We start from the raw sequence: 21,470 nt of genomic DNA on the forward strand, positions 1-21,470 counted from the left end.
ACAGCTCAACCGAAGCTACAAAGGGCCCCATGGCAGCTATTCTAAATAAAGATGGATTGAACAGTGCTCTGTAAAAGCACAGTACAAAATTTGAGATAGTATTTTATAACCCAACCCAGCTTTAAACTTGACCACCACCTTATTTTTAACCATTCAGCTGTGTTCCTCGGGTAATTTTTTGCTAACGACCTGTAACAAACCTCCAAGGCCTTCACAGAGCATCTGGATTTACTCTGACATTATATCCTAAAGGCAACTGGCTGCAATGGATTTTATTAAGGGGCATCTGAGAAAAAGGGGTTGTGGAAATATTTTGTAGAGCATCTTGAGAATGATGCATTATTTTTACCTCCACTAAACGTTACTTTTTGTTGGTCTATCAAATTAAATTCCCTCAAATGCATCAAAATTTGCAGTTGTAACATGACAAAGTAGAGAAAATTACAAGGGCTATGACTGTTCCTCTAATTGCCATAGAATCAGCACACCAATAAAAGCGCATTCTCCTGAAACCTTTTAATCTACTCTCACAATGTTTTATGCCTGGTGACAAGATGAGACGCTTTAACACTTTATCAAAATAATCTTCATTCCTATCATATCTTTGCTCGTGCTGCAACACCTCGTCTCCCGTTTTTAATCCGCCATAACAAACACCTGTGATCTCTGATCAAAAAGCTAACCGTCCCTGTGGTGTTCAAGCATGTGTACAGCATGAGCCTAGTACGATTTAGTCTATGATTAATCACTGATCGTCTGCACTTTTTGTTGGGGTTTTTTGCAGGGTGTCAGCATCAGAGTAGGTGTTCATGTCTCGTATCGTTCACTAGTATGTTCTAAGCCATCTCAGCAGGCGGACAGGTGGCCATGATGTATGGCCTCTTACAGGAATCACAGCCGTCTTTCGCTTCATTTGAAGCCAGTGACAGGTCAGAGCATAGGCTTGGATGCACATGCACAAACGCAGCTATTAGAGCGTGACGCAATAACATGACTACTCTCTGTTCCATGCTGATGTGCCATACAGAAGAAACGAGCCAACTCAAGCAAGTCTTCTTGAGCCGGGTGTCACAACACCTCCGCTTTCCATCCAGTTTTTTCTCTCTTTCTGCTGCACACGCTCACACAGACAAACACACCCAGCCACACACCACCAGTCAGCCAGCCAGCCTTTCGCTCTTCACTCACACCCTCAAATCTTACCAAGCTCAGCTCTCCCTGCTCAAAGGCAGACAGGAGCAGCACGGCAGCCTGTTAAAGGAGTTGAGGGAAGGAGCAGCGGAGTCACAGAGAGAGACATAGACAGAAAGAGGAGAGGGGGGGTTGAATGACTGAAGGGAGAGCAAGGCAGAAGAGAACTGCTGCCCATATGCCGAGAGGAGTATGGGCGGTTGAACAAGCTGCCCCCACTGAAGCTTCCTGACTCACGGGAGCGTTAGAACCCAATCCCAAGAGAGCCTGGAAAACGCTGCTGGATCACGCCTGGTGGGAGAAGGAGGGGAGAGAAAACTCAGAAGGAGAGCAAAGGAAGGAAAAGCCACAACGGTAGGCTGTCCTACTCAGCTGCTGTACCGTGATGACGTTGGCGGGCATGTGACCCAGGGTCTCCAGTGACGCCGCATGGAGGGCAGGAAAGAGACGAGTTTTAAAGCTGGTGCCTTTTGGGTTGTGTGAGGGCTTTGCTCGCCTCCCCAACAACCACAGAACCACAGACGTGCGGCTCGGGGTTGGTGTCTGAGGGCGACCTGGAGTGTAAATGGTTAATCGTCACGGGCCAGCACCAGTCACAAGGACGGCGCTAAGCAAGTAAGTACGTTCCAACCACATTGGCCAAGCAAGCGAGTCCGACACCATCTGATCTATCCGCAAAAGCGATATTTGCCTCTGCAATTTTTTTTTTTCTATAAAACCAAACCTGGTCGTTACTTGTGGTCATCCAAATAGTTGATACGTAGAAGCATGTTTTGTGGATGGCTTTTCCATTTTTTTCCCCCTTCATGACACGCTGGGCGCTCTTGGTTTAGGACGTGTCGAGGGTCACAGAAACCACAGAGGAACAAAGTTGGGGCTTGCTGGAACCAGAGGCAGCCATGGCATCTAACAGCCTCTTCAGCACAGTGACACCATGTCAGCAGAACTTCTTCTGGGGTGAGTACCATTTCGCCAGTCGCTGATGCTCTTCTGGAACTGGGTCGGTTGAGGGTTCGGGTCACAGAAAGGACTCGGGGATGTCAGCTGCTCATATATGGATGTTGATGAAGACCTTGGACCAGATTGAAGGATTCCAGGTCGGCATTAAAATCAGCTCACTGCCATCAATTGAATCATCTTTGCTAGAGGAGACTCCAACCGTCACCAAGGCTTTTTGACAGGACCTAAATCACCAAGAAAGGGGAACTCTCTGCGCTCAGATATTCAACTCTTTACTTATACAGAATGTTTACAAATATTCCTGAAATAAGGAGACGACATGTTTGTGCAACATACCCTTAGATTTAGAGAGCGATTCCGCTGCAGAACCAAAAACAAAAGCAGGGGTGATATTTTTGACAGACGTAAACAGACACTGTTCAAGCGAGTTTACAGTTGAGCATTGGAACAAGATGTAGGGAATACTGGGTTGGTGTGAGTTTATGTCTCTCTTTCGGGAATACAGTATTGATTAGTTTGCCAAGAGCAATCTGTAATTGCTTCCTAAAACTGCTCGGTCGCACTGCTGTCATCAATTAATCTGTTTAGATTTCCTCTGCCACCAGAGCAGATTTAATCGGCTGACAGAAATTCATACTGAGTAACTCAACAGTTACTGAAGTTTAAAAACAATCCATGCATTCTGATTTATTGTTTTTTTTTAAACAATTTCTCCATTTTGTTAATGCTTATTCTTGTTTCTCTATATTGAAATTGACCTGTGCAAAAGATAAAAATGATCCTCAGTCTTCTAAACAGTAGAGATGAACCTGTGAAGACCAACATGTGCTTCTTAAGGACCCTTTATTTTAGATCTGCTTAATTCTTTCCTGAAAGTTTATAAATAATCTTGCAATATGCATTGCTCCATATCATAAAATTATTGAAAATTAACATTTCCTCCCAGATCAAGGCCATCTCCCGCTGGCTCTCTGCTCCGCTCCATAGATACGCTCATCTTGTCCAAATAAAACGCTTTAAGGATGTTTTGCAGAAGTCGCTCCGTGGTCAGCCACAGATGCTCCACGCAGAAGAAGACTGCAGAAAACGTAGAGAGAGAGAGAGAGAGAAAAAAAAAAACAGCGAGGGCCTTCCGACAATTGCCACCTCATATTAAAACACTTCAACCCCCACTGACCTCTCAGTGAGTCGCAGGAGCTTGAGGCAAGAGAGGACAAGAGAAGAGGAGCAGGAAACGCATTAGAGCAAGAGCAGAAAGGGAAGGTGATTTGTGTAGGTTTAGGTCGACGCACTTAATGGAAAGATGCTTAAAGTGAGAATTGGTTAAAATGTGATTATAAAAAAGTTGTTAATCATACCTGAAAAAAAGAAAACAGTAGGCTTTAACACTTCCTTTTGTGTTTTAAATTCAGTTTTATTTGGCATTTTAAAATAATAATTTAATTCATTTGTAGCAGGTTTCCTTTAATCCATTCAAATAAGATCATATTTTTAAACTCTTCTGTTTTGTTCTCCATCCCCCATCCTCCTGTTTTCATTGAGGCCTTAATTTACACTCTGTCTGCACACTGGTTCTTATCTGGGACACTTTTAATTACAGAGCAATTTTTCGTCCCCAATAATAAACCAAGCTGGCAGAGATTTCTAATTAAGAAAAGAGCTGGATCATTAAAATTTGTCTTGGCAGTTTAAGTCAGGCACTTCTTATTTAATTGCTCAAAATTCATTTTTTTTTTATGATATCTTCTCATTCTGGCAAATCAGAAGGAGAGGGGCAGAATAATCGACAACACGTGTGGCACCCACTCAACCGCCACTGCCTCTCTGGGGAACATTTAACTGCCTATTTTCTCTCTTACAAACCTAATTACGTATAGACAATTAAGTCATGGGAGCAATTATCGTTCAATAAAGTTGTGCAGGAGCAGTAAAGAATAATAAAACAAAAAAAAAAAACTTTTAACTGAGGAGCCGAGTCAACACCATCAAAAGCAAAAAGGGTAAATATCCGAAAACTCCAGGCGGAAAACTTTCCCTTCTGAAGTAAATCTCGGATAATTTGCAAAGGAAACCGTATATGTATTTCAGAAAGGCAAGCTTCTGTTGCATAAGTATTGCTTTAGATCTAACCACAGGTCTGCTTCTTGGAGACATCTTAAAAGTGAACCAGACATCCTCCCTCCCCCATCCCAGCCGGGGAGCGATGTGAAGCCCACTCATCAATAGGTAATTTGAAAATGCCAGAGGGGGGAAAAAACGGCAGCGCTTCACTGGCTGCTACTGTGCAGCGGAGACTCTTCCCTCAACTCCGAGCTCAAAGGAACTCTATTTAGCGTCTCTTAATTGTACCTCTGAGGCAAACTTGTTATTTAATCCCAGCAGGGTCATACCGATGAAGTAAAACGCTGCTGTTTGTGTTTGCAGACTATATTAGAGCTTATTAGCCAAGGTTTATTCCTCAGGGTAATCAGAAAGGTTCAGAGTGTTAATGTCATTTGGATTTATTCAATGACAGATTAACTGGTCTGTAATGTCAGTGAAATGTGAAAGCAGCGAATGGTGGGCTGATTATGGCCAAAAATAAGCTGCAGGTAGTTATTACGGTCTGAATGAGAGTGTGATGGAAACACAATAACCTGTGATTTTAATGGGCTGCAACAAGCTATTCCCACTTTTTTAGGGACCTATCTGTAATTTCCAGCCTCTGTGATGCACTGAATGCTGCAGAAGAATACAAAAGTTAGGAGAAGGCATTGGCCGGTTTTCAAACTACACGGAGGTTTAAAAAAGCCACATTTTCAACACAGTTGAGAAAAAACAAAACGTTCTGTCATCATGCTCCTAGTGTTTAAAGTTCTTGTAAAGAGATGCTTGAGAATGTTTAGAACCGCTCAGAGTTTTCCTCGACTTTATGGATCATAGATTCATAGATTAACACAGCCCTGTCCCTCCCACACATTACTGGGCAATACTGTTCAGCTAACTGACAAACAGATCCTTGCCTATATAAGAAAGACCACGTAATCTGTAATTATATATATGCAGCAACATTAAAACGTATGCTGTGGAAACTACCAAACTCCCTTAATGACTCAGGATCACTCTTATATTAATATTTTGCACTCCAAGTTGCTTTTATCTATAGCAATAAGACTGAAAACATGCAAAGAGATAAGGGTGGAAGTGTAAAAAAAAAAAAAAGCCCCAGAGTTTGTTATCAAAATCACGAATGACTCTATTAAGGATAAGCCCCTGTGTCTGAGGCACCTGATCCACAGCCGGGCTGGATGCCACCCCAAAAGGAAGCATAGCATACAGGAAACAGAATAGCCAAACCCAGATTCTGAACCATTTACAGATTTTATAAAACACAGTTTTAACTTAATTGTTAAAACACAATTAAAATAGATTCCTATTTACCAAAACCTATTTTTAAAATCAAATTTAATTATAGTTTTATGTATTTGGATCATAAACAGCCATAGCTATAATAAAAGAATGCCACCTATGACTCTTTGTAAGGTTAAGTTACAGATTGCAGTTGACTACAGTTGGCAGATTAACTAATAAGCTATACAACCCCTATTGAAAAATCAATCATATTTGGAGCAATAACAACTTAGAAAGATATTTGCACAAACTGAAATAATGATAACCACAACCACGTGTAATAGATAACATTATTACCACTATAAAAATAAGTATGTTACATGATTTAAGCAGCTACAATAATAAATGTATTTTTCCTGTTTTATATAAAAGCAATGGGACCCTGTGAAGTTTTGTGTGAATACAATGAAACAGTTCTTTTTCCTCAAGGTTATCATTTCATGAGAATCTTATACGGGCGTAGTTAATACCTTAAATTAAGTCTGCCAACAAAAGCTTGTGGGAAGTGCTTTTACATGTAATTTAATGTATAGTAAATAACCTGCAAATGATTGGATTTTGTTTTCCTACTAAACCAGGAGCTATTAGTTCATGGATAATCGTCTGCCTTCTGTCAAAATAAGGAAGGAGAAGTTGTTAAAACAAATGAGATTACACTAATCCCTGTAATATGAAGACTGCAACAACAAACCTACAATTCGGCACACATTTTCACAAGGAAGTGTGTATTATTTCTTGTTTTATCCAGTGGTCACCTGCTATGTGAGTAATTACATGATACTTATGATACGGTGACCTGCCAGTTGACTGTTTTGGCTGTTAAAAGTGTTGACAATGGACTCGTTTTCTAAACCCTCTACGTGCTAACCTTTTATCATTTTTTATCAGTTTCATGTGTTGCTTCATAAATCAGTTCAATCCGTGATGATTGCATTTTGAAATAAAACTCAGATTGGTATGTTTTGGATGACTTTTCAAACTCAGACTCAGCTTCCATATGTTGCCAGGTCATTCAGAGCTGTTGTGTTAACCAGCAAAGCTTTTAATGCTGTGCTATTTCAACACTTTATAGGATCAGACCCTCATCCTCGGTAGCAGCATCATGCTGGGCGAATTACAGTTATCCGATATAAGCCCTCAGAGAGGAAGTAACTACCTAACACTTTGAAAATTGGTCTGTCTTGGAACTGGTTCACTCTAATGAAACTCGACCCGCTTCACCTCGCTCTGTCCTGTGTCATGTCCTTCCTTTTGCCTCTTTATTTACGTTTGATTCCTGTTATTCGATCAGCAGACGGCTTTGAGCAGAGCTGATACAGCATTCTCAGACCACAGGAAAGCTGAACATCATTTTTTCCCCTCGGTTTGGACTTTGAGCCTTTTTCTATATTAAGAGGAAATATGGAGTGTTGAGCCTTCCTCGTGTTTGGGTTCAGCTTGTAACGACGTGAGTAAATGAGAGCGCGGCCGCAGCACCGGCACAAGGCCCTACCTGTTCTGCTCCACGCCAGGGGAAAAATGGGCAACTATTTCACCTTGTTTAGTTTAATCTGAAAGGAATGTGGTATCCCTACTGACTCAGGATGGACTTAAACATATATAAAACCCCACATTTTTCGACAAATATTAACCAGAACCGGACTGATTAGGAATATTCAGGAAGTAATTTAATAAGTATGCCTGAGTGAATTTGATTGATTTCTAATGGCAACAGGAGAAAGAGAGAGTATAGAGGAATCCAAGTTGTAGCTTATGTGGTCAAAACATCAACATAAATGGTAGCTGAAAATTATGTATAACTCTCTGTGTTCATTTCATTTCCATAATCTGACCTGACAACGGACCAATTTCTAACAATTCCCAAGAGGAAATTGAATATACTTCAATACATTGTATCTCTTACAAAGATTTAATTCATTGATCTTTTTCTCATTTTGTTGTATTAAAACCACAAAACTTCCAGGCATTTCATTAGGATTTTAAGTAAATTTTAGTAAATAATAAAATAAAAAAAAGATTTACAGAGATTTTGGTAACTAGATATTTTAAAGATGAGCATGAATTGTATAAATCTGTAGTCAATACTTTGTAGAAATAAGGCGTGCACAGGTAGAAAAACCCATAATGGTCACAACATCAGACAAAACAACAAATGAAAGTCATTGCTTTTCAACCATTCTGCAATGGAGTGATTTAAAAAATAATATAATAATGAAAGAGGCCTAGACAAGACTGTTGGTGTCCCTTGAACAAACTGAGAAAATGTGACCAAAGGAACATGTTAAATCAAGGTGTGTCCACTAATTAGAATCACAGGTGTCGACAATCTTGTAATCAGTCAGTGGGCTTGAGAATGTGCTGTTCGGTGACATGGTGTGTACCACACCCAACATGGTCCAGAGGAAGCGAGGGACAGAGTTGTCTCAGGAGATTAGAAAGAAAATTATAGACAAGAAAGTTAATGACAAACATAAGTCGATCTCAAACCAGCTTGGTGTTTCTGTGACTGCAGCTGCCCTTATTAACGACCGTAGCCAATTTCCCTTGACGTGGTCAAAGGTGGAACATTGATGACAAATCCAAGACAAGTATAATATGCCTGGTAACAAAAAAGCCCGGAAAAGCTTTTAGAGACTAAAAGTGAACTTTAAGCTCAAGGAACATCAGTGTCGGATGGTACCATCCATCATTGTTTGAGCCAAAGTGGAAGATGACCAAGGACAACACCATTGTTGAAAGCTAATCAGTAAAAGGCCAGACTGGAATTTCCCAAGCTATATGCTGACAATCCACAAAGCTTCTATCAGTGTGTCGTGTCCTATGGACAGATGAGACGAACAAATAATATTTTTTTGCAGAGGCTGTTATCACAGGTAAAAAAATGAAGCATATAAAGAAAAGAACACTGTCCCTATTGTGAAACATTGAGGAGGCTCTGTTGTGTTCTGGGGCTGCTTTGTTTCCTCTGGCACAGGATGTCTTCAATTTTTGAAGGCTACAATGAAATATCAAGACTATCAAGGGATTGTAAAGAGAACTGTGCTGCTCTTTGTCAGAAAGCTTGGTCTCAGTCGTACTGGAGGTCATGGGTCTTGCAACAGGACAATGACCCAAAACACACAGATAAAAACACCCAAGAATAGCTAAGATGAAAATCTGAAGTGGCCTTCTATGAGCACTGACCTAAATCTTATTGAGAATCTTTGGATTTTTACAGGAATCATTTTATTACAGCCTTAAAAGGTTGTGCAACAAAATATTAACTTAAAGGTACCATCATTTTTGTCCAGGCCTGTTTCATGAGTGTATTTTTTAATATGTTGAAGCATAGTTGAAAATCAGTGGATGACTCTCATCAAATGCTGCATTCAGCGTTATTTCCGGTGTGGGTTTTCTGGCTTACAAAGGTCGGTCTCATCTGACATGAAGATCTTCTTCCATAAGTTTGCAGTGTCGCCAACATAGGTTGTGGGATACTGCAAGCAGGATCCTCGTATGGCCTTTTTCTTGCAGTCTTTCATAAACACCCGATTTGTGAAATGCAATCATTGTCCAGGTGACAGACTACTGATTTCTGCACCATGAACATCTTTGCTGCCTCACTGAAAGATGCTTCTCTTGCCTGATTTAACAGTTAAGCTTAGTAGTTTTGTCTTAGTTGGTTTCCAGTTGTGCCATTCTCTTTCGGATGATAGATTGATCTGAGCTCATTGATATGACCAAAGCCTACCCATTTTTTTTAAAAGCTATCCCTTCTTAGTCTTTTTAAAATACCTATTCCCCCAAGAATAAATGTATTAATTTTAAAAAGAAACCCAATTTGGTGGTCTTTCGTTTATGAGGTGACTTTTGAAGGCAGCTATGCAGGAAATAATCAGAAGTACGATAGTAATGGGCGCTGTATACAAATGCATTCTGCACTTTCAGATCATTTTCCATCCGCTGCAGAGTTTTTCTGGCACATAAAATCCTAATAAAACACATTAAAATGTTTAACTTCACAAATCTTTAAAAACCTCAGTAGCCAATAGGCATGGTTAGGTTAGCAAAGGGCTGAATGTGCAAAAGAACTACAGTAGTCTATGTACTCTGCAAAGGTTTGAGTGTGTTAAGGTGTCTGTGACAGGAAGATCTGTCCGATTGATTAATGCGCTCACTCAAACAAGCACCTGGAACCAATCCCCCCACCCCTCTCGGGCCGCCCCCTCGTGTGTTATATGTTTATGTGTGAGCATTCCTCACGCTCTGTGCCTTTATAGTGACTGAGGGTGGGAGTTCAGAAGGAGGCACAGATGGGACCGAGGGATTCGGAGCGGAAGAAAAGAAAGGTGTGTGCAGAGGAGGGAACAATAGGTGAACGTGCAGTCGAGGGTGTGGGGTGTCATTAATGGCACACAGGCCCCATCTTCTAATTTGCTCGAATTACCTGCCCACGCAGTGAGGCCCCCTGCTAGGGTCAAGGTGTGAACACAACAGATCAAATACACCTGAAAATCAGGGAGCCCACCCAACACAACACCCACACAAGCCTTTTATGGTGTCTGACAGCTCTGTCAATGTGTGTAAGAAGGACGCTGCCTGTCCCTTTTACATTAAAGCTAGATTCTTTATGTGAGAGATTTAGTGATTAAAACATTAATGGGATGAAAGGAAAATGTAAGAAGGGTCAACCTCACCAATAGCTAAAGACCAGTCCATCAAAAAGCTGACTCTTCAGAACTACCTCCCATATGGCGCTGTCAAAGGTTGCAATTTGCCGTCATCAACCTTGCTCGCCTACCTCCTTCCCTTCACCCGTCCCCTCCCACCCACGCTTTCAGGAAAAGGGTGATGACAAATGTGATGGGGCGGTGATGCTGTGGTCACCACAACAATCAGAGTCACCAGCGCCGCACCACCTGTGGCGCATACACAAGCAGCCAGATAGACTCATTCAAATGTGTTCACAGACACCGAAATGAAATATGCCCCAGGGACATTAAGGGTGGGGGGGTTGGAAGAGAGTGTGTGTAGGTGTGTTTAGTGGGATTCTAGTCTTTGAACTTTGAATCGTGTGTGTAGCTGATATTGACAAGTCTCTGGGGAAAGAGGGGGAAGTGAGAAAAGGTAGCTCTCATTTGTAAAGTGGCCTCTAGAGAGGGACGGAAAGAAAGAAAGAAAGAAAGAAAGAAAGAAAGAAAGAAAGAAAGAAAGAAAGAAAGAAAGAAAGAAAGAAAGAAAGAAAGAAAGAAAGTTATATTTTATTCGCAGTCTCACTTGAAAAATGTGTATATTATGTTTCAATAAAAAAGATTTTTCTGTCATCCCCATTTTAAATCATGCTACAGTATAATAATATTCAGTAAGGATTGCAGGTACAAGAGGACGCAAAACCAATTTGACCTCTCGGCAACTTGGGATTCAGGTGTTGCCATTGTATCCTAAACATCAACACACATTTTAAACCTGTACTCAAACAAGTACCCATAGAGATCACTTTGCTTCTTCGTCAATTCATACATTTTGCATTCATAAAATGTAGAAAACATATTCAAACTGTTAGTTAGTAAAGTTGGACAATCCTCATGGTGAGTACCTGAAATATGTAGGTGAGCAGATTTATACCACGATTCTTCTTTGAATCAGTTTTAAAGTTACCTAAATAAAGGTTCCTTTATTGAGGCTCTCCTTCTGACTCCAATTCTGGTGAGTTGTGGATTTACACCAGAGACCAATGACTTAATTTCACAACTGAAGCTATGCCTGAACCTCATTTAGAAATAAGTCAATGTCATATTAATTCATAGTTGTGATTTGGACCTTAATACATTTTCCAATTAAGACTGACTTAAGTTATCTATTTTTTTAAAACAACTGTATCAATTTGTATCAATAATTGAGTATTTATAGTTTAGTATTTTTCCTTTTTTGGCAAAAAGAACTAAAGCAAGATTTATACCTATAATACTATTTTAACAGATTTACACTTTACAGACAGAAGGAAACAGAGATTATCAGGGGTTTTAAACAAATGAGCTACACAGGATGCGCTCTGACAGCATGGCGCTCTCATTAAAATTGGAGATTATGTTCAACTTGTTCCTTGAGGAAAGTGCCAGTGGTGCAATAACGATCTTAACTTCTAAATATGATTTCTACACACAGGCCCCCTGTTGATGAGGAAATAAGTTTATTGAGGTTTCGAAAAACTCAAGATTGATGATAAGCATAAACAATACATATCAAGACCCCTGGAGTGTATAACATTTCCCTATTGATTGGTATCCTGAACAGCTGCACTATTTGTAACACAATGGTTGAGCAGCTGGGAAGTCCTGATTTTGTTCTTGGACCATAGAAATGCATTTACATTTATCTATTTAGGAGCTATTTCAAAGACAACAAAGAAAAGTAGATTAGTACACCTGTTGCAGAGTACAGCCATACTGTCCTGTTGAATGATAAAAACTTGACTGAAGTGAACAAAAGTGAAGTGAAAGGTGGCGACGTGGTGAATTGGATCAGCAGTGTTTTCATATACATACCTGATAAAAGAAAAACTATGACAAAAGCCAGACTGCATTAGTAAAATATTGAAATGAGCCAAAATAGCCGGAAAGGCCAATTAAACAATAGGCAGCTTGAGCTTCACCCAAAATGTGCTTACCAAATCAGAGTAACATTGAATATTTCTGAGTTTGTTTTACATTCAGGAGCTAAAACAGTTCATTTACAACAGTGAGAGGCAAACATGATAGCAATAATGTAAAGTATAATAAAGTAAAAAGTTGTTTTAGCAGTAAAGCCCAAATTACAATTTTCAGGCGATATATAAACACTCTGTGGGTTCTTTGTTTTTATTCTGCCCTTTGCTGCCTTGCATTTAATGTAAATGAGGCACATTTTACAGTAATGGCAGAATAAACTGTTTTGAAAATACAGGCCATATCTGGGGAACTTTTTTTGTTCTGCAGTGAGAAAAAAGGGTTTTAAACTATTTCTGCTAGGAGAGCAATGTTGCCAATCTAAAAAAAAAAATAAAATAAAAAATACAGTGTTACATTTCAGCTTGTTTGAAAGTACTTCCCCTCAGACTGGGGCGGGCGTCTTTTTTTCTGCTATTTTTCTGTTGATCCATGAGCTGTTCCATTTTACACACTCTCTCGATCAAATCACACTGCTCCGACAGACGGCTCTGGATGATCAAAGTCTATATACGTGCGTACTGTCTGATCTTTGCTGGGGTAGGCTTTCAGTCTGGAGCTGAATCCTGTCACTCACCCAGACAGCTGCTCTCGTACAGTCGTCTATAGTTTTTTTTTTTTTTCCTGTTTGGCAGTTAAAAGTTTTCCTTGAACTGTTACTCGGTTCATTTTATTTTGTGTCTTTCCTCAAAGGAAGTAGGTCTCTCTTGCTCTTTATCTCTCATTCCCCTTGTTGGACAGAGACCAATAACAGGCCTTTTCCACTTTACTTCCCCCGATGCTGAATGAGCGAAGAAGCATCCCAGAGGAGCAGGAATATTTCATTAGAGAGCTATATTGAAAACTTCTCTTCTCCTTCTGCCTTTCTTCCTTTCCTATGAAGGATGCTGCAACACTTCTGCGTATGTTTGTGTGAAGAAAAACAGCTCACACAGTGCAATGATGATTCAAAGTCACAGCTAAATGAAAGGCTGCGAGCTCCGGTCTATTGAATTGCATTGTTTTCTTTTTATTCCTGCTTGGGAGGAGGATTAAGGCGGGGGTGGAAAAAAAAAAAAGCCCAACAGGGACAGAAAGCGAGCGGTTTGGTCTCTGGAGAATAAGACTCAACACAAACAAAAATAGGAGTCAGTTTTTGCTGACAAACATTTTTTTTTTGTAATGCTAGGGTGTTTCTTTCAGGGAAGTTTGCATCATTTATTTATTTTTCTCATTCATGCAAAGGCGGACATTTCAGGGTGAAAACATAATTAATGGATCATTGGAGCCAGGGTCAGCCTCATATCATTCCAGGGCCCTGAGCAGAAAACTGTTTGGTTCCACCAAATTACCAGAGCTTAGCTTAAATATGATTCCATACCTTTATAAAAAAAAAGATAAAAAAAATTGTTTTGATTAATAAATTCCCATAATTTTTGACAGTTAAACCTCAAGATCTTTTAAATACTCGGCTGTTGGAAATTAGAGGTGGTTAATTGATTGTACTTCCCAGCATGTATGGAAAATTATGATTTAGTGATGACTACCACAATTAAGCAAAATTGATGAGCAATAAACAAGGAAACTTTCCATTCTGAATACTGAAACATTTTCTACCCCTTAAATTCAAAGTAAATGAAATTTTGAATAATTTCAAATATTGTCTTCTCTATAATTTTGGTATTCTTACAGAATCAGTGTGAATATAAAATGGGCTTATTTATTAATAAAATCAACATGAAAATCTGTATTTCTTAAATACAGATTTTGAATCCCTGCACGGGGCCCCCTGCTGGCCTGGGGCCCTCATAGTAACAGTTTAGGTAATATTGAACACTGTGAATTGAACGGTAGTAATGAAACTATGAATATTTTCCTTTGGATGATTTTATAAGAATTTAAATTCTTTAAAAATGTCTTTATGTAACTAAAAAGAAGCCTCATTTGTAGAGATACTTCAAAACGTGGATGGATGTATTTTATATGGCATAAATGTCAATAAATGCATATCGGTGTATGTCTTCACGTTTACTCCCTTACCTACCTCGATAGGAGAACGGGTTAATAAAATATAAACAATTCATTCAAGAAATTGTATTTAAATTGTGTTGATTTATATTAAATCTTTCTATCTATTTAGCACTTAATCTGCACACAACCTGATTGATCTATATGCACCATCCCTGCTTTAAAGCAGCAGGAGCAGTAGAGTTGATCTCTCTGGTAAACAAACAAAGCAATGCTGCTGGGAGTCTTCACTGGGCCTCCAAATTATAGCCTAGTTAACCGGAGTTTCAGAGCCCGTCCCTTTACTGCAGCACACATGTGCGTAACATACACTCCCTCATGCATATGCCTGCCTGACCTGTACACAAGAAGGCACCATAGAGGCCTGCATTAAAAGCACATATGCCATCAGCTTGTTGGAGCTCGTATGTACAATAGTTGAGGCAAACGGTTGAAGGTTTTATAGACATTAGCTAGGCTGAGAGCGAAGCACACCCTAAGGGCCCGTAATAAATATTACCCAATCATCAGGCTCACGCTGTGAGCCTATTACTGTTGAAAAGAATCATTCAAAATACAAACACAGGTTTAATGTTTACAGCGCTTAACCGTGTGTATCTGCTCACTTTAGCAGCAGAAGTTGGTTGTTGTGGCCTGAACCTGGTTTAGGGAGCTGTATGATAAGGTCTTGTGGTTTGCAAGATGTTAGTCAGTTGACTCTTTTTTCCAGAATGATGCATAAAGAGTGATAAATTCTCTTAAACCATGACTCAGTGCAGGTTGGATTGCTTAAAGCTTCTCTAATTGTACAGAAATGAGTTCTGCAACTACTGGGGACAGTTTTGAGTCCCCTGAGGATGCATAGACACAGCAGAGTGATCTACGGTGCCATAAAATCCACTTAAAATATTTAGGGTGATCAGCTCTCGCAAAATGATTGCTCATAAATCTTCTGCTTCCAGAGTGTATTCCGAGCGGACAATTTAATTGTCAGCTCGAGACCACATCCCAACATCTCCGTTGCCAGAGAGGGATATTTAATGCATGTGACGTTCAAATTCTCAGCTTTGCCATAATGCAACACCACAGAATAGATTGGGTTTGAGGGACAGTGTTTCAAAACATAACTGATGTTCCTCATGGGACCCAGCAGTTGATGAGACTCTGCTCAAGACTCAGTTCAGACCATAAAGTTGGCGTCATCCGAATTTTGGCTAGGAGTAAAACACACATGACATAAAAACAGTAACAACCTCTGGAATAGCCAGAATATATGTGGAAAATCTTGGATCATAGGTCACAAAATCAGACAACAATCATTTATCTCTTGGAAAATTTCGCCAAACTTTGACAATCTTTCCTTAATTAAATCTTTGATTTTTCCCAAATATGTCTTGCTGATTTTTTCCAAGGACATCTCAGGCTGCAGGCTATGAAAGTGAGCTCCATCCTCTTGTCATTTTTCTCCACACACCCACCTTGCTGTGAGTCATTTCTGACCAGTCGTCTAATGGGCTCAGGATAATTACAGGCTAAGGTTTAAGTCAAATGCCAATCTCTAAGAAAGCTGTGTCAGCCGGGACACTTGGAAATTAACCCTTTCAGCAAACAGAGCTCTCAGATACAAGACTGCAAAATCTGAGTCCTGGTGCCTTTTTTGACATGTAAATGGTGAGGAATTCAAATTAGCATGTGTGGCTACAGGCTGCGTGCCTCAAGTTCATTGTTTAGGATTGGCTTCAAAACTGAACAGTTTTCAGAAACTGATCAGGATAAAGAGAAAAGGAAGTAAACTTTTTTCTTCCTTTGTTTTTTGTTTGTTTCGTTTTAGCTGTTGTCTCAGAATACGAAATATTTGTTTGACATAATAACAGGTTAGACTATAAATTAAGGCCAAAAAAAAAGAATCATTGCATTGACCATAGTCTTATAGAATAGAATAGAATAGAATAGAATAGAATAGAATAGAATAGAATAGAATAGAATAGAATAGAATAGAAGAGAGAACATTTAGATTGTGTGTTAAAAGGAATCCACATTGAATGAAAAAACGTTTTGGAACAAAAGGCTCCCTTTTGCTGTGGTATTGAATTTATGCACAATATCCATCAACAAGGAGAAGTTGACAGTCTGGAGAGATTATACCGAGAGAGAAAGGGTCAGAAAAACAAGAGATAGCTAAGTCTTTTGTATATTTCTTAACATGTTTTGTAGATGTTGTTGTTGTTTTTGGCCACTGGTGTTTGTTTTTCAGTGTAAGATTATGCGACATGGATAAAATATACCTCTAATTTAGGGTTTTTCCACGAAGGTGTCAGTATATCTATTTTTTCTTTTATTTTACCCTAAGGATTACCTTACAATAAACCTTTATTCAAGATATGCAAGCTCTGACCAAAAAAAAAAAGGTACGGTAAATTTGATTCAAACTTTTCCAAAACTAAAACTGTGCATGGGACATTTGCAGGCATGGAATGGTTCAAATGTTTATGTCTGTGTGCAATTGAGCATCCATGAAGACATCCTTCCTTACACTGGTTTGGGTTCAATGCTTTTCAACATTTCTCTCACCTACCTTCATGTATATATCTGGTCTTTCCCAGTCATCTTCCTTTTCCTCCCCCAGTCCTACCTCTGCTTTTCCATCCAACTCCATACTCTGGCATTCGTAATGGTCAAGTGATAGCCAATAGGTCCCCTGTGGGTATCAGTCCATACTACTGCTTGTCTGTCTTTCCACCATGCAGCCACTCTACCTGCCTTTCCTGTGTGTCCATAACTCACATAAATCATCATCAGTCAAACTCCTTGGACAGGGATGGCAGAAAGAAATACTCCTCTGTGTGAGTGGTGTTAGTTTTACCTTGCATAATGTACGCAGGGGCTAAGCGCTTGGATACATGAGAACATCGTGTCTTGCAGATGTTCTATAAATATTTTGGCACAAGCCAGCTAGTTTGCAGAGAGGAAGTAGACCAATGAAATACACAGAGGAAGGGAAATGTGTAAAGTGGAATGTTGACCTAGCCCGACTGTCTGTATTGTCTTTAGGACCTACAGAAGGTCTTGGTCCAACAAAAACGCTCTTAACAGGGGTTCCTGTTCCCAGGATCCAGTACCTATCAAGGATATGCTCCGTTTTGTACGAGCAAATCCAAACAGTCTCCAAGCAGTCTACTTATGATTAATAGTATATCCGTGGATGATTGACGCATGTTTCGATGGAAAAACCTTTAGAGTTTACTGAGACTGGGGTCCAAAGGAAAAGCAACAGCAAGGAAAAAAGTTGAGCATAGTTAATGACACGAAAGTTGCAAAAGGACAAATGGTCAAGTATAGTTGGCAGATTAAAAACTGTTTGGTTGCAGCACTGTGAAAGAAATCTACAATTTAAATGTGAAAGTAGTAAAAGAACTGAACTCCCTCTGTTTGGCATGTTGCTGGCCCCGGCCCCAGGCACTGTCACCCTACCCCGTGAAAGAGCAACTCAGACACACATCGAAAGAGAGGCGATATGCAAACCCCTGCACATGTACGGTTTGAGCACAGTGACAGCAGGTGGTGTAAGACACGTCAACAACCAAAGGTTTGCTGGCAGTCTCAGAGAGAGTTCTCAGCTCTGCTCTCCAGTCGCTCAGATCTATCATTGGGGCTCTTTAATGGCAGCCTTCATCACATATTACTGCCTTATTTTCTCCTCTCCATCTTCCAGCCCACAGAAGTTCCTTTTTTGTTCCTATTTTTAAGTACAAGTGATCTCAATTAGGGACCTCCATGAAGGCAGTAGGCGGCAGACAGTCAGAGCAATAAGAGCAGAGAGGAAATTGTCTTTATACCCCCTCCTCCAGACTCCCACCCACCCTTCTGCCACAAGCAGTGAGCAGCCGCCCCCTCCTTGTCTCCAACTCGTTTAAAGCTCCTCTCTGCCTTTTCTGTGTAAAACATCAGACAAACTGGGCAGGCACAGCCTTCCTCAAGTACCGTACAACTAATACTGGATGTAGTTACACATTAAAAATGCCCAGACACACAATCACAGTAACAGGCATGCCGCAGAACGTGCCGTCTTTATCCCAGCGGCTCATGGTGATGTCACAGGCTTGGTAAAAAACAGTCATTAAAGGCTTAGTTCTGATCTCGGATCATTGCGTAGATGTGACTCGCGTCGATGAGGTCAGGAAGAATAAAGCGGAGGTTCATCTCCATCCTCTGCCCAGTTCAAAAATTGATCCACTATTTGAGAGTCAAGGTGGCACGTGTTCTTTGGGTTGATTGGCTGGCAAACTAGGTCTTTGGCTGGTTTTGATGTCGAGCCCGGTGGGCTCACTTGATTGGCTTGCTGGCAGGCCACTGGGCTGGTAGTCTGCCTAACGTGGAAACATCCCGTTAGAGCTAAAAAAGCCTGGTCCTCGTCACTAGAAACCTATAATTTAACGTCTTGAAAAATGCAGCACTGTGAAATGGATCCTTAATCCAAAGTTTTTAGTGAATACGCTTTTTCTTTTGAATGATGAAAGTAGACTGTATGCTGATTTAGGAAGAGCGTGCAAGTAAGAGTTGGGTTCATAACATAAACCTTGCTACACTGCATGAATATAAGGGCTTTAGACAAGGCCGGAGCCCAATGAGCGCCATTACATCTTTTACGAATAGCATAATTATGGCTTTGCATAACAAACCACGATGTGCTGTGCTTATTGTAGCATTTGGTGACCATGTATTGAATTCATTTTTAATCTTCCAGCCTGAGAGAACCCATTGTGTGTCTCACCTAGAGCATTACAGCATTAGAGGTGAACACATGTTTCTCTTTCTAGCTTTATAAAGAATATTTCGATTAATCTAGATCCAGGTTTACTTATATGCAGATTATACAGTTATTTATTCTGTGTGCCTGTGCAAATTCTCAGTCATTCAGGTCATGGCAACCACAGTTGTCATGCAGGCTTAAATTGGAACCAACTGGACTTTCGCTCAGATTTTCTGCAAACGTTTTGACATCTATCCAGGATTGCTAATAGTTTAGTGACCAGGCAACTACTGCCAACAATACAAACTTATACCAGTGTATATCTCTCCATTCTTTCCCTTCAGACCCAGTAGGAAATATTCAAGATGCTGTTTCTGTAAATATTTTCAAGAGAACTGAGTCATCACAAGTTCAAACACATGTTTTTTTTTTGTTTGTTTGGTTTTTTTAACAGTCGCTTATAACTACATTTCTCTATAGAGCAGTTTAACTAGATGGAAAACTTGGTATTGGTGCTGGAGCTCACAAAAATTTTTTTTCAACAGCTGACATAGAAAAAAAGCAGATTTTAATTCTGACTTTTAAACTATGGAGTAGTAATGATAACATAGGATCAGTAAAGGATTTAAATATTCTTCCAATGTGAAAAAATGGTTCTTCTGATGGTTGTTTTGTGATTTTAATTATTCTGTTTATTTTTGTTTTTCCAGTCTATTTTATGGATGAAACCTTCGCTGCGCATAATTTTATGTACTCCTTTGCAAAATTATATCATATCTCAACAGTCTAACAACTTACAGAAAAGTAAAAGTAAGTCATGTGCATCTGTTCCTACCGAGGGGTTTGTTCATTGCGATGTTACATGGTTCCCTTAAAACATCAGAGTGCTGAATAACAGGCAGAGAGGAATCTTGCTTCGTTAGTTTGCTGTCAACATTATAGACAGCGGTTGCAGATATTAGCAGTTTGCAGGCGCTGTGTCACTGCGAGTGGGACAGAGAACAGAAACTTTTCTTCCATGTTTGATATCTCGACAGGAAAATTAGTCACTAAGTGTCAGCTGACTTGGAACTTTATTAAAAAGCAAGTAATTGAAACTGAGAGGCAGAAATACAATATTGCCATAAATCAAAACGTGCACATCCTGCTCTGTGCTCTATACTGTGGTTCTCTACTGTTAGCGACTTCTCCTACTGTTTGATGAATCCAAGCCAGTGTAACACAGTAGATGAAAAACACAAAAGCAGAGGGAGAAGATCCAGCTGCGCACCAGGCGGGCTGCAGACCTACTGCATGGCTGAGCAGCTTTATGCTCAATTCGTACTGCATCCTGTTAGGGCTGTTCATGCTGAGGAAGATCAGTCAGGTAACTTGTAGAAAAAAGGCCCAACAGTTCAGGATTTCCTTTAAATCCTTCGGTTGGAATAAATCTGCCAAAGCAAGGCAGAAAAGTAGTAATTTTATTCAACAGCATATTTTGGCTCATAAAAAGGGCTTCTCTGCTGTCTCTCCTGCACATCAAACAGTGAATTTTGAGCTTATGAGTTCGGCCCAATACCTCTGAATGCCAGAAAGCAGAGCCTTGCTGCGCGAACGTGCAGAATATCCTGTACTACTGGGAGCTGGAAGACAGATGCTGGATGTGCAGCAGAGAAGCAAAGCGGAGTCATATGGGACAAAGACTCTTTGATGAGCTGATCTTCTCAGGGCTAAAGTCACGACTGGGTTAGCTGGAGGGAGGGGTTGAGGGGCTTTGGCTGAGAAACTGTGCAGACACTGAATAAATAGTCAAATCTGAGTACCAAATATTAATTCAGATCTGATTATTTTGTGTAAACAAAAGAGTACATTTAAAGAACCTATTTGTGGGAATTGTACAGAAAAAACACTGAAAATCAACAGATCTACGGTTGAATTCCACTCAAAATTGAAAACAAAATTAAAACGAATAAATCAGATTGAGTTGAGGGCATGAAATAGACTCAATTGTTGTTAATATTTCATCTCGGAGATTTCCATGTCATCCGTAACTCGCCCCAAATTACATTTGAGCTTGGAGGCTGTCCACATTGCTCCACGTGTATTCTGCAAAATGATCCTAGCTGAAACTGAACTCTGCTGGAATAACTGCCTCCATGGTTCCTGCAAGGCCATGTTTATGACTATTACAGATTTAATTACCACTATTCACATTTATTCATCCATGAATTGTTAGTTGATCTTTGAGAATGTTTTACAATGTGAACCATATTTCTGGTGTTTGGGGTACAGCAAGGGGAAGTGTAACTCAATCACTCCTTTTTACCTCCTCCACCCCTCCACCTCATCCTCTACATGAAGAGGTGCCAGATGTATATGATGGTTCTCAATATATATATATATATATATATATATATAAAGCTTCTTTAAGTATTGAACCACTGTTTTATCTAAATATTACAGCTAAATTAAAGTTACTGCACAAAAACAAACAGCAAAACCCCCTAACAGGATCCAAATAAACTAACATC

At 39.9% G+C, this 21,470-nt stretch overlaps 1 protein-coding gene across 3 annotated transcripts in view; it reads left to right on the forward strand.

Annotated features, from left to right (window-relative positions):
• Nucleotides 1–1,169: 1,169 nt before the first annotated feature.
• runx2 (runt-related transcription factor 2) overlaps nucleotides 1,170–21,470 on the forward strand; it is a 56,065-nt gene continuing 35,764 nt past the window's right edge. Inside the window, exons 1-2 of one of the 3 annotated variants that reach the window (XM_015394696.1) lie at nucleotides 1,170–1,806; nucleotides 2,025–2,148. In XM_015394696.1, the coding sequence (XP_015250182.1) occupies nucleotides 2,091–2,148 (58 nt within the window). In that variant the 5' untranslated portion in view covers nucleotides 1,170–1,806; nucleotides 2,025–2,090. The remainder of the gene's footprint in view (nucleotides 1,807–2,024; nucleotides 2,149–21,470) is intronic. The other 2 variants (XM_015394688.1, XM_015394672.1) reach the window with 2 other exon arrangements.

Source organism: Cyprinodon variegatus, unplaced genomic scaffold (assembly GCF_000732505.1).
Source record: "Cyprinodon variegatus isolate N-32 unplaced genomic scaffold, C_variegatus-1.0 Scaffold25, whole genome shotgun sequence".
NCBI lineage: Eukaryota > Metazoa > Chordata > Actinopteri > Cyprinodontiformes > Cyprinodontidae > Cyprinodon > Cyprinodon variegatus.